Source organism: Podarcis tiliguerta, assembly GCF_965153285.1.
Source record: "Podarcis tiliguerta genome assembly, chromosome: 9".
In the NCBI taxonomy this organism is placed as follows: Eukaryota; Metazoa; Chordata; class Lepidosauria; order Squamata; family Lacertidae; genus Podarcis; species Podarcis tiliguerta.
In genome coordinates this window covers 2,546,942-2,559,483 of record NC_139542.1, presented here as the reverse complement: position 1 = coordinate 2,559,483, position 12,542 = coordinate 2,546,942, and the positions used below count along the sequence as shown (strand labels likewise).

The 12,542-nt window shown below is 49.2% G+C and overlaps 1 protein-coding gene across 2 annotated transcripts in view; it reads left to right on the top strand.

Moving 5' to 3' along the window:
• Nucleotides 1-12,542, top strand: part of ADISSP (adipose secreted signaling protein) — a 68,002-nt gene that overhangs the window by 31,143 nt on the left and 24,317 nt on the right. For both annotated transcript variants that reach the window (XR_014501881.1, XM_083398827.1), the window contains exon 3: nucleotides 3,153-3,295. Coding sequence is in view for 1 of the 2 variants with exons in the window: in XM_083398827.1 (XP_083254953.1) it covers nucleotides 3,153-3,295 (143 nt within the window). In the remaining variant the exon portion in view is untranslated. The remainder of the gene's footprint in view (nucleotides 1-3,152; nucleotides 3,296-12,542) is intronic.

Below are 12,542 nucleotides of genomic sequence, written 5' to 3'. Positions count from 1 at the left end.
CCGGTGCCAGAAGCCAGGAGCACATCCTTGGGGATATGACAGGAGTTTATGATATGGTTCGTGGCATGGAGAAAACTGAAAGGGGATTTCAAGCTTGGTGAAAAACAGGCCTGCCCTGTCCTACAGTTTAACAGACGCAGCATAAAAGGAAAAGGCAACAAGGAGGGAGGAGAATGGGGGAAAGAGCAAATTTAGGGTACCTGTGCTTCAGGTTACAGAGCTCTTGCAGCGAGCAGCTAGGCTGGAAACAGTTATGCCTTTGGTGTAGCCTGATGGGAAGGTTGCTTCCAGGTGGCTGGGCTCAATGCTCTGCCAATGCTGAACCCCACCCTGGGGGTGGAGAGGACTCGGCCACAGCTGTCCATCCCTCACCCTCCAGCTATCGGCACCGCCTTCATGCCTGAGCTTGCTGGGGCTCGTGTCCCTGACCTTTTGTTTTTTAAGCACCTGCCCAATATCATGTTTTCCGTCGTTCAGATACGCAGTGACCCATCACTCTGAACTTTTCCACATTTTTTAAAGAAAACAACTGCGTGATGGGCTCATACGGGCTGTGAGTGCTGCTTGCTGGGTTGGTTTGGGGGATGGGGGAATCTTAACAGGCTTGGCTGTAGAGGCGATCAGGCCGGGTAAGGCAGTTTAGGACCTAGGCTAACAGTTTATTGTCGGTGCTTAGGTGTGGAAACGCCAGGCAGGCTTTTTAAAATGTGCATCTTCAAAATAAACATATTTTAAAAATATAATTAGAAAATGTCTTTGTCTTCTTCCTTTGTCTCTTTGTCTTCTTCTCTGTCTTTGTCCTCTTCTTTGTCTTTGTCTTCTTCATATTGGAGGCGCTTATCCAAAGCGGGCTCCCTGGAAACATTTATAAATAAGTTTCCGCGGCAGAAACCCTCTGCAAAAGGAAGAGCTGGATCGTTTCCACTTGACACGCCTCTGCTCATCAGTCGAACTGTGCACCCTTTTCACCGTCTCCTGAGCACCAAACTTATCTCTGCCATTTGGTGCATTGTTGTCACTGAGAGCTGCAGCTGTTGCCTGTTGATAGCAAGCCCAATAAACACGCGAGACGAAACCGGCTGCGTTCTTAGATAAATAAGGTACACTATTCATAGTATCAAATTATAAATTTCAACGGAAGTACCTCATAAAGTTCAACAAACGGACAAAGCAGAAGACCCAGGGGATCAGATCATTCTTTAGTCAGTTCATGCATGTTTATATTGTTTTTGTTGTAAAATGTGTGAGATCATGATATTGTATTTATTTGCATTACTTAAGTACTGATGAAGCCCAGGACGGCGAAACAAGGCCAATATTATGGAAATCCTTGTCTAGACTCTGTTTAAGGATTTTGTGGAACTGTAACAACCTTTCATGTGGTCTTTTTGGACTTTACGAACAGTCAGATGGAATAGGCACCATTATACAGATGGACCTTACGCATGAACTGACTAAGGAATGATCTGATCCACCGGGTCTTCTGGTTGTTCGTTTGTTGAACGAACTTCCATTGACATTTATAATTTGATACTATGAATAGTATACCTTATTGAGGAGTGGAGATGCGAACCCGGTTCACTGGATTACGAGTCTGCCACTCTTAACTACTACAATATACTGGCTCTCACATTGCGGTAGTCCAAGCGGGAGATAACCAGAGCATGCACCACTCTGGAGAGACAGTTCGCGGGCAGGAAGGGTCTCATCCTGCATACCAGATGGAGCTGTAGAACAGCTGCCCTGGACACAGAATTAACCTGCGCGTCCATGGACAACTGTAGTTCTTAATGACTTCCAGGCTGCGCACCTGGTCCTTCAGGGGCACAGTTGCCTGATTCAGGACCAGGGAGTCCTCCACACCTGCCCGCCACCTGTCCCCCAAAAACAGTACTTCTGTCTTGTCAGGATTCAACCTCATTCTGTTAGCTGCCATCCATAGTGCGGCCGCATTTGGAATACTTTGTTCAGTTCTGGTTGCCAAAGGGATATCGTTGGAAAAGGTTCAAGAAAGGGTGCCTAAAATGATCAGAGGGATGGAGCAACCCCCTACGAGGAAAGGCTGGGCTTTTTAATTTTGAGAGAGGGCGAGTAAGAGGCAGCATGGCAGACATTTTTTTAATTATGCAAGCCGTTGAGAAGGCAGGTGGACTTTTCTCCCCCTCTCGTAACACTAGAACTCATGGACACCTAATATTGGAAGGTTCAGGACAGATAAAAGAAAGCCTTTCTTTACTCAGCACATAGTTGAACTGTGGAACTCACTGCCACTTGATGGCTACTCTCCATTATGCCTGTGCTATGTCTTCGCAGTTGGAGGCAGCCATGCTGCTGAACGCCAGTTGTCGGAAACCACGGGAGAAGAGGGGCTCTTTCGCTCGAATCCTGCTTACAGTCCTTATATTGGTAATATCCAAGGCAACATGATGACCAAGTCCAACAATGCAATATCAATATACAGTGGTACCTCGGGTTAAGTACTTAATTCGCTCTGGAGGTCCGTACTTAACCTGAAACTGTTCTTAACCTGAAGCACCACTTTAGCTAATGGGGCCGCAATTTCTGTTCTCATCCTGAAGCAAAGTTCTTAACCTGAAGCACTATTTCTGGGTTAGCGGAGTCTGTAACCTGAAGCATATGTAACCTGAAGCATATGTAACCTAAGGTACCACTGTAAACTCTTTATATAATCTATACGGAACATTGAACAATATGAAATATATGAAATATGCACTCTCTACAAAACCAAATAAACAGAAGTCTTACAAATCTCTGAAAGTCACAAAATGTGTACTCTTGGTGGTTTCTCTTGAAAACGTAGAACCAAATAAACAGAAGTATAGATTATATAAAGAGTTTATATTGATATTGTATTGTTGTACTTGGTCATCGTGTTGTCTTGGATATTACTGATATTTGTTTGCAACACAGGGGTTTAATTCTGTGGTTCCTTATGGTTGTACAATCCTATTGGGGCATCTGGTTATTCACTGTGAGAACAGGATGCTGGGTTAGGTGGGCCTGATCCTGCAGGCTCTCCCCGTGTCTCCGTGTTCACCAGACCAAGCCAACTTCTGTCTAACGTTGCTAGTGGATTCCTCTTCCTGAAATTGGCACCTGATCCCTGTTTGGCTTTGATGTGTCTCCTCTAGGCACCAAGTCCAAAGTGGGAGGTGTCCGCTTCGCCCCGCCTCAACCGGCAGAGGGGACTTCCAGCCATGTGCACTTTGACGAAAAGCTCCACGACTCCGTGGTCATGGTCACCCAGGAGAAAGATGGCAGTTTCTTGGTGAAGGTAAGAGGGCACTGTTGACTTACATTATGCTTGTGGTCCACCGAGACCCCTAGATCCATTTCACATGTAATACTAGTTGGGACGCGGGTGGCGCTGTGGGTTAAACCACAGGGCCTAGGACTTGCCAATCAGAAGGTCGGCGGTTCGAATCCCCGCAACGGGGTGAGCTCCTGTTGCTCGGTCCCTGCTCCTGCCAACTTAGCAGTTCGAAAGCACAAAGTGCAAGTACTGTATTTTTCGCACCATTGGATGCACCGGACAATAGGACGCACCTTGTTTTAGAGGGGGGAGAACAAGAAAAAAAAATTCTCTCCCACTCCGCCCAGCGCCCCTTCAGCGAAGCAGCAGGAGGCGCTGCGCAGAGAGGGGGAGAATTTCTCCCCTCTTGTTTTCCCCCTCTAAAACAAGGTGCCGTTTAAGGTGCGTTCAGACGCCTTCAGGCGGCTACCTTGGAAGCCTGGAGAGCGAGAGGGGTCAGTGCGCACCGACCCCTCTCACTCCCCAGGCTTCAGGTTCCTTTCGACCTGCTCTTTGGGGCTGGCGGGGGGAAGCCCACCACCAGCCCCAAAGAGCAGGTTGAGGAGCAGCGCAAAGGTGCGCGGCTAAAGAGGCTCCTGCCATGGCCGCATGTCACCTCTCCAGCTGGGAGAGGGTCGCGGGGGTCTTCTTTAGCCCCGCGCGCGCTCTCCCGGCTAGAGAGGTGGCGCGCGGCTAAAGAGGCTGCTGCAATTGCTGCGTGTCAGCTCTCCAGCTGGAAGAGGGTAAGCGGGTCTTCTTTAGCCCCGCGCGCTCTCGCGGCTGGAGAGGTGGTGCGCGGCTATAGAGGCTGCTGCCATAGCCGCGCGTCACCTCTCCAGCTGGCAGAGGGTCGCGGGGCTATGCTGTCTTCGCTCCGTAGGACGCACACACATTCCCCCTTCATTTTTGAAGGGGAAAAAGTGAGTCCTATGGTGCGAAAAATACGGTAGATAAATAGGCGGGAAGGTAAACGGTGTTTCCGTGAGCTGCTCTGGTTTGCCAGAAGCGGCTTAGTCCTGCTGGTCACATGACCCGGAAGCTGTACGCCGGCTCCCTCAGCCAATGAAGTGAGATGAGCGCCGCAACCCCAGAGTCGGCCACAACTGGACCTAATGGTCAGGGGTCCCTTTACCTTTACCTTACTAGTAGGCCAGGCGTCTGTTTGCGCATCTGGAGTCTAGAGATCGGGACTGCATGTTGGTGCTCCCATCATGTTGTTGTTTAGTCGTTTAGTTGTGTCCGACTCTTTGTGACCCCATGGACCAGAGCACGCCAGGCACTCCTGTCTTCCACTGCCTCCCGCAGTTTGGACAAACTCATGCTGGCAGCTTCAAGAACACTGTCCCACCATCTCATCCTCTGTCATCCCCTTCTCCTTGTGCCCTCCATCTTTCCCAGCATCAGGGTCTTTTCCAGGGAGTCTTTTCTTCTCATGAGGTGGCCAAAGTCTTGGAGCCTCAGCTTTAGGATCTGTCCTTCCAGTGAGCACTCAGGGCTGATTTCCTTCAGAATGGAGAGGTTTGATCTTCTTGCAGTCCATGGGACTCTCAAGAGTCTCCTCCAGCACCAGAATTCAAAAGCATCAATTCTTCTTTATGATCCAGCTCTTACTTCCATACATAGTCCCCCGCCTACCAGAAACCCTGTCTGTATGCTGGTGTCCCTATCTGCGCAGTATGTATGTATGTATGTATGTATGTATGTATGTAATTGTTTATTTATTTCCCTTCTCTTCTCTTCCTGCCCCTTTTATGAAGATTACCCGCTCTGAGACCCCACAGCTAATTCTCCCCTGGCCTCCTCGCTGGCCCAAGTAGGACTAATTCAGACAGCTAGCCCTGGTGACTATCTAATGCTTATTAGATGGGTTTACCCCAAATTGATTTCTGAACTTTGAATTTTATTGTTATTCTTTTTTTTATACTGTATTTTATTCTGCTTCTACAATTAAGTGTTTTAAATTTGTTGTTAGCCTCCCTGAGCCCAGTTTTCTGAACCGGGAAGGGCAGGGTGTAAATAAAAATTTATTATTAGTAGTATTAGTGAGGACTAGGAACACACTTTAAAAAATAAAATAAAAATTATTGAGTTTTACATAACGTATTTCAATTTACACATATTGTTCACCATCACATCTCAGAAGCCCTAGACTTCCCACCTCCCTCTTGTTCCCAATGTCAATCCCTTTTTCTTTCAGCTTATCCATTTTTTTATCTAATTTGTTAACAATACTACTAACTTTTTCCATTGTTACGCTTTTTAAACTCCACAAATCTAGCAGCAGCATAACGCTGAGCTGTTCTGGATTCCAAACTCTCCTGTGTCTAGCATCGCACCCTGTGTTTCTAATGAACTTTTTGCAAGAGGTTTTTCCTCTCTCGACTTTATTCTTTGGCCCCTATAACTGAGATCCTTCCAGGTTCCCAGAGGGGACCCTCGCTCCCAACAAAGCTCTTTCCAGGAAGGGTGAGCTATATATAAACCCTATGTGTCTAGATCCTGCCTCGATGATAGCATATTGAAATTAGCAAGTCCTTTTCGTAGCTCAGGGAATTACTGGTTTAATTCGCTTTTGCCCTTGGCGCTTGGAAGCCGTCCAAGCAAAGGGGATCAGGCAAGATTTTCAGCCTGGTAGCGTTGGTGGCTTAGTTGCTGTTGACTCAGAGCTTACCCAAATTAGCACCAATTTACCAGGACTTCGCCTGCTTCCTTCTCCTGTTTTGGCTAACAAATTGTCAGGAGACAGAGAGCATCCAGTTCTTTGTAACTCTTGAAGCAGGGGCAATAAAAAACTATTTTACTTTTAAAAGACAACTGAAGGCGGCCCTGTTTAGGGAGGTTTTTAATGTCTGACGCTGTATTGTTCTTAATATTCGGTTGGAAGCCACCCAGAGTGGCTGGGGAAACCCAGCCAGATGGGCGGGGTAGAAATAATGAATTATTATTATATTATTATTATTTTTTTCACTGCGGGTGTAGGAGGACGCAGAGACACGGCAGATCAGGAGGTTTGTGTCGTGCAGAAAGCTTCAAAATGGAGAGGCTAGGAGCCTTGCTTTGGGCGGGGCTCAAGGCCTGCTCAATGCGCTGGCTCTGGGATGCTCTGTGAGATTTCACGACGGCGCATGAATCCCCACGAGAATCCCTGGCTTCTTCCGCTAGCTAAGGGGTCAGGTGTGCACAGTTTGCCAAACCCCCTGGCTAAAATGCTGTCACACTGGGATCGATAAAATAAACACCCTAAGGGCACCACTTTGGCTACCCCTGTTTTGGGGTTCCTTCTGTGAGACTTAATCCATTCGCAGGCGCCTGTTTCCCCCGTTCTTTTCACACACACCACTGTCTCCCAGCTGCTCCAGATGCCCGCAATGGCTGTTTCCTTCCTGCAAAAGGGAATCAGCCCATGGCTTTTGTTTTTTAAAAATTAACAGTAATTAAGTCCTCAGTGTAGACTTCAAGGAGCCCCCCCCCATCCCATCCCACTGCCAAGAACTTTAGATCCCATTCTGGAAGCAGCTGTCCCTCTTTTTTTCAGTCTCTTGCCAACGTTTTGTCCCCCTGGAGCAAAGTGACTTCAGGGGAAGAGACGGGAGGGAGAGGCCTTGCATGTCGGGCTGGGGGAGAGCCAGATGTGCGGAGAGATCTGTCGCCTGGCTTGTGGCGTTGCTTCGTCAGGTGTGGGGGTCCCTTCCTTCCACAGCACCTGGTTTTGCGAGCAAACCCAGTGGGAGTGAGTGAGGATAGGTGGTTTTTGCAGTGTAAAGGTAAAGGGACCCCTGACCATTAGGTCCAGTCGTGGCTGACTCTGGGGTTGTGGCACTCATCTTGCTCTATAGGCTGAGGGAGCTGGTGTACAGCTTCCGGGTCATGTGGCCGGCAGAACTAAGCCGCTTCTGGTGAACCAGAGCAGCGCACGGAAACACCCTTTACCTTCCCGCCGGAGTGGTACCTATTTATCTACTTGCACTTCGTGCTTTTGAACTGCTAGGTTGGTAGGAGCAGGGACCGAGCAACGGGAGCTCACCCCGTCGCGGGGATTCGAACCGCCGACCTTCTGATCAGCAAGTCCTAGGCTCTGTGGTTTAACCCACAGCGCCACCCGCGTCCCTTTTGCAGTGTGGGGCCCTTCTAATTCCTATTACGTTTCCCGCTCTCAGAGCAGCCATAGATGGAGTCTTTGGCCTGGTTCAGACTTAGCAGCAAGCTGTGGTTTCCCTGGTAAAATCACACAACCAAGTTTTGGGGTGCCACGGCCCAGTGTGCTCACCCTCTCCTCACTTTTCACGACTGAGAAGAATAAGCTTTCGCATACAGTGGGCAACCCACAACATCTGTTGCATCACAGGTAGCTCACCTCTGGCCTTCCAGGTGTTCACAGAATCATAGAATTGTAGAGTTGGATCATCTAGCCCAAGGGTCATCTAGTCCAACCCGCTGCAATGCAGGAATCTCAGCTCAAGCACCCGTGACAGATGGACACCCAACCTCTGCTCATAAACCTCCAAGGAAGGAGAGTCTACAACTTCGTGTGGGAGCCTGCTCCACTGTCTAATGGCCCTTACTGTCAGAAAGTTCTTCCTGATGTAACCCTGAAGCCATGGGTTCGAGTCCTACCCTCCAGAGCAGGGGGAAACAACTTGCTCCCCCTTCCATGTGACAGCCCTTCAGATATTTGAAGATGGCTATCAGCTGGACCATAAAGAAGGCTGATCGCCGAAGAATTGATGCTTTTGAATTCTGGTGCTGGAGGAGACTCTGGAGAGTCCCATGGACTGCAAGAAGATCAAACCTATCCATTCTTAAGGAAATCAGCCCTGAGCGCTCACTGGAAGGATGATCCTGAAGCTGAGGCTCCAAGACTTTGGCCACCTCATGAGAAGAGAAGACTCCCTGGAAAAGACCCTGATGTTGGGAAAGATGGAGGGCACAAGGAGAAGGGGGACGACAGAGGACGAGATGGTCGGACAGTGTTCTTGAAGCTACCAGCATGAGTTTGTCCAAACTGCGGGAGGCAGTGGAAGACAGGAGTGCCTGGCGTGCTCTGGTCCAGGGGGTCACGAAGATTTGGACACAACTAAACAACAACAATCATATCTCCTCTCAGTCTCCTCTTTTCCCAGCTAAACACACCCAGCTCCTTCAACCATTCCTCATAAGGTCTGGTTTCTAGACCCTTGATCATCTTGGTTGCCCTCCTCTGCACACCTTCCAGCTTGTCAACATCCTTCTGAAATTGTGGTACCCAAAATTGGACACGGTATTCCTGGTGTGGTCTGACTAAGGCAGAAGGGAGTATATTGTTGGAGTACATCTCCTCTCAGCCCTGGCCAAATCTGGCCGTGCTACACGTTGGATACCCTCTTGGATATCCAACACACGTTGGATACCCACGTTGCATCCTCTTAGCTGTGTAATGATATTTATATTGTGTGTTAGATGTGCTGCGGCCTTCAGAGGCAGCTGGGAGTTTGTATGGCACAGACACACAGACACACACACACACACAAATTCAGATGCCTAGCTAAAGGAACTCAAAACTCAGAACTGCCTTCGGTCTATGAGCCTCCCCGTGTCTCTGAGCATGGGCAGAGCATCTCCTCAAACACAAAGCCCCACGCCAGCTGACATCAGGGTTTTTGGGAGTCGTGACCCTGCATGCGAGGTGACGAGGCTGTGGCTGCTCGACTTGCAGCATTTTGGGGAGGACTGCAATTATGGGATGGCATCAGGCTCCCTTTCTCCCCTTCTCTGCCAGGCCTTCCCATTTGTGCGGCACTCCCGCCAAGCCTAATTACTGCTGGCATTTTGGACATAAAAACCAATTATCCAAGTTTCATTCCAGGAACAGCCTGATTACAGCAGCCTCTTCCGCCTCTGCGTTCTTATTTTTCCCTTGCTAGGCGTGAAACCAACAGGGTGGAAAAAGCGAAATTGGAGCTAGTTGCTGGGTATTATCTCATTCCTTGCTCTCTAGTTCTCCAGTAACGTACGGAGGGTGGGATTTTTCACTTGGTCGTTGGGTGTGTTTTTTAAGGTTACAATCCCTCTCAGCCCCCCAATCCCAGAGCTTTCGATCTTCATTTCCTTCTGCTCAGAGAAAGCTATTTCAGATACTATTCTGTCTCAGGCAGGATTAAATGCCGTTTCAAGGGCACTGAAATATTTATCGGTATAGATCTTGCCTGCTGGCAGAACTACGAAGCTGCCTTTATTGGAGGACTTTTTGGCGGTGGGTTGGGGGAGCAGAACCTGTGGCTCTCCAGATATTTTCGAATTCCTCGGCTCCCATCAGCCCCACCTAAATTGACCAGTGGTCAAAGAAGGCAGGTGGCCCTGTGTGGCCTGTCCTGATAGCCAGCTGCTCTCCAGTAGTTGTTTCGAGCACTGCTCTCCAAATTCCCTTCTTTGCTGAGGGAGCGTCTCCACCCCTATCGTTCAGCCCGGACACTGAGATCCAGCGCCAAGGGCCTTCTGGTGGTTCCACCACTGCGAGAAGCCAAGTTACAGGGAACCAGGCAGAGGGCCTTCTTGGTAGTGGCACCCACCCTGTGGAACGCCCTCCCACCAGATGTCAAGGAAATAAGAAGCTACCCTATTTTTAAAAGACATCTGAAGGCAGCCCTGTTTAGGGAAGCTTTTAATGTTTGATGCATGCATTACTGTATTTTAATATTTTTGGAAGCCGCCCAGAGTGGCTGGGGAAGCCCAGCCAGATGGGTGGGGTATAAATAATAAGTTATTATTATTATTATTAGCCAGAGGTTCTATGTGTTCAGCCTTGGGCCTCCTGTGTTCAAAGCACTTGAGTTATGTCTCCGCACAATGCCACTGAATTCTTTTTATGACGGACATATGAAGCCCCAGGTTAGGCTAGGCTGCCTTGGAGCACCACCCTAAACTATGGCAGAGAGAAGTGAATCAGCCTAGTCCCCTCCTCCTGAGTTAACTGTGATTCGTCATGCGGCTCAGATTGACAGACAGACTGCCCTTAATTGCGGTTAGCTTAAAGCAGGCCAGTGCTATTTCACAGTTTCTGAAGCCTGTTAACTAACCACAGTAATACTACTACTACTACTACTACTACTACTAATTTATTATTTATTCCCCGCCCATCTGGCTGGGTTTCCCCAGCCACTCTGGGCGGCTTCCAACACAATATTAAAATACAGTAATGCCTCCTCAAACATTAAAAGCTTCCCTAAACAGGGCTGCCTTCAGATGTCTTCTAAAAGTCTGGTAGTTGTTGTTCTCTTTGACATCTGGTGGGAGGGCGTTCCACAGGGAGGTGCCACTACTGAGAAGGCCCTCTGCCTGGCTCCCTGTAACTTGGCTTCTTGCAGGGAGGGAACTGCCAGAAGGCCCTTGACGCTGGACCTCAGTGTCTGGGCAGAACGATGGGGGTGGAGATGCTCCTTCAGGTATACTGGACCAAGGCCGTTTAGGGCTTTAAAGGTCAGCACCAACACTTTGAATTGTGCTCGGAAACATACTGGGAGCCAGTGTAGGTCTTTCAAGACGGTGTTATGTGGTCCTGACGGCTGCCCTGAGTCACCAGTCTAGCTGCTGCATTCTGGATTAGCTGTAGTTTCCCAGTCACCTTCAAAGGTAGCCCCACCCGCCTTCTGTCCCCCAAAAACAATACTTCTGTCTTGTCAGGATTCAATCTCAATCTGTTAGCCTCCATCCATCCTCCAACCGCCTCCAGACACTCACACAGGACCTTCACCGCCTTCACTGGTTCTGATTTGAAAGAGGCAGAGCTGGGTATCATCCGCATATTGATGGACACCCAACCCAAACCCCCTGATGATCTGACAGTAAGAGCTGTTCGACAGTGGAATTTGCTGCCAAGGAGTTTGGTGGAGTCTCCTTCTCTGGAGGTCTTTAAGCAGAGGCTTGACAACCATATGTCAGGAGTGCTCTGATGGTGTTTCCTGCTTGGCAGGGGGTTGGACTCGATGGCCCTTGTGGTCTCTTCCAACTCTATGATTCTATGATCTCTCCCAGTGGCTGTATGTATATGTTGAAAAGCAGTTAGATGGCCATTGTTCTGGGTTTCGATAGCACAGGAAACTGTGGTTTGCCGAAAGCGAAACGAAAGGTTCTGAACTCCCCCCACAGCTTGCTAAACTGGTTTAGCATGTTGCCTGTTCATGCCTACTTTATCTGCTCTGAGTGTTAGTGGCTCTCCTCAGTCTTAAGCGAAGTGAGGTTTTAAACTGGAGGTGCTAGGACTGAACCCGGGGCCACCAGCATGCCAGACACCTGCTCTGCCCACTGAGCTAGAGTCCCTTGCCGTATGGAGTGTGTGATCTACGTCGGTTGCAAAATGACACTTGACTTGGCCAGGATTTGGGCTGCTTGAGCGCAGCGCTCAAGGCTATTATTAAGCAGACCTAAGTGTTATCGCAGCAAAGCATTTATTGGGAAGGCCTGTGAGGTACAGCTTATTATTATTATTATTAAATAGCTTTTAGTCTTCAGCCACTTTCTAAACCTGGATGGAGGTGTTTCTGCAGAAGCAGATCTGCTTCCCAACGAGTCGCCCAGATTACTCTCCTCGCCCGCCCCCCATTTCTGGGCTCTTTTCAGGCACCGAATCTCATTTACTGGTGTGCGCCGTTGCTAACACATTAAGGTCTCGCTGCGATCAAAGAAACTGCGAAAGCAGCCAGGCTGGTGCAGCTTAACGGCTGCCGACGTGCAGCTGGAAATGTTTGGGGACATTTGCAGAGCAGTTTTCGCCCACCTCATCTTTGCTTGTTCATACTTGGAGCAGGAAACTGTGTGAATCTGGCATCACGAGAGAGAGAGAGAGAGAGAGAGAGAGAGAGAGAGATTGATTTTTGTTCCGGGTCTGGCCATTGCAACATCTGGCTCAGAGCAGGTACCCTTAGTACCTTAAGGGTAGCATTCCCTGGTGTGCCACTTTTGGGGTGGGGGCACATGACGCTGTTGGGTGGGGCAGAGGCATCTTATGTGAAGACGTGGCTCTGGGGCTGGAAAGGGTTTCGCCAACCTTGATTGGGACCCACGTACCTACGGGAGCGCCTCTCCTGGTCTGCCCCGCGGAGGACCTTAAGGTCCACAAATGACAACATTTTGGAGGTCCCAAGTCGCAAGGTGGTTAGATTGGTCTCCACTAGGGCCAGGGCCTTTACAGTACTGGCCCCGACTTGGTGGAACGCTCTGTCACAAGAGACAGTGCTGTGCTGATTATAGTCATTGC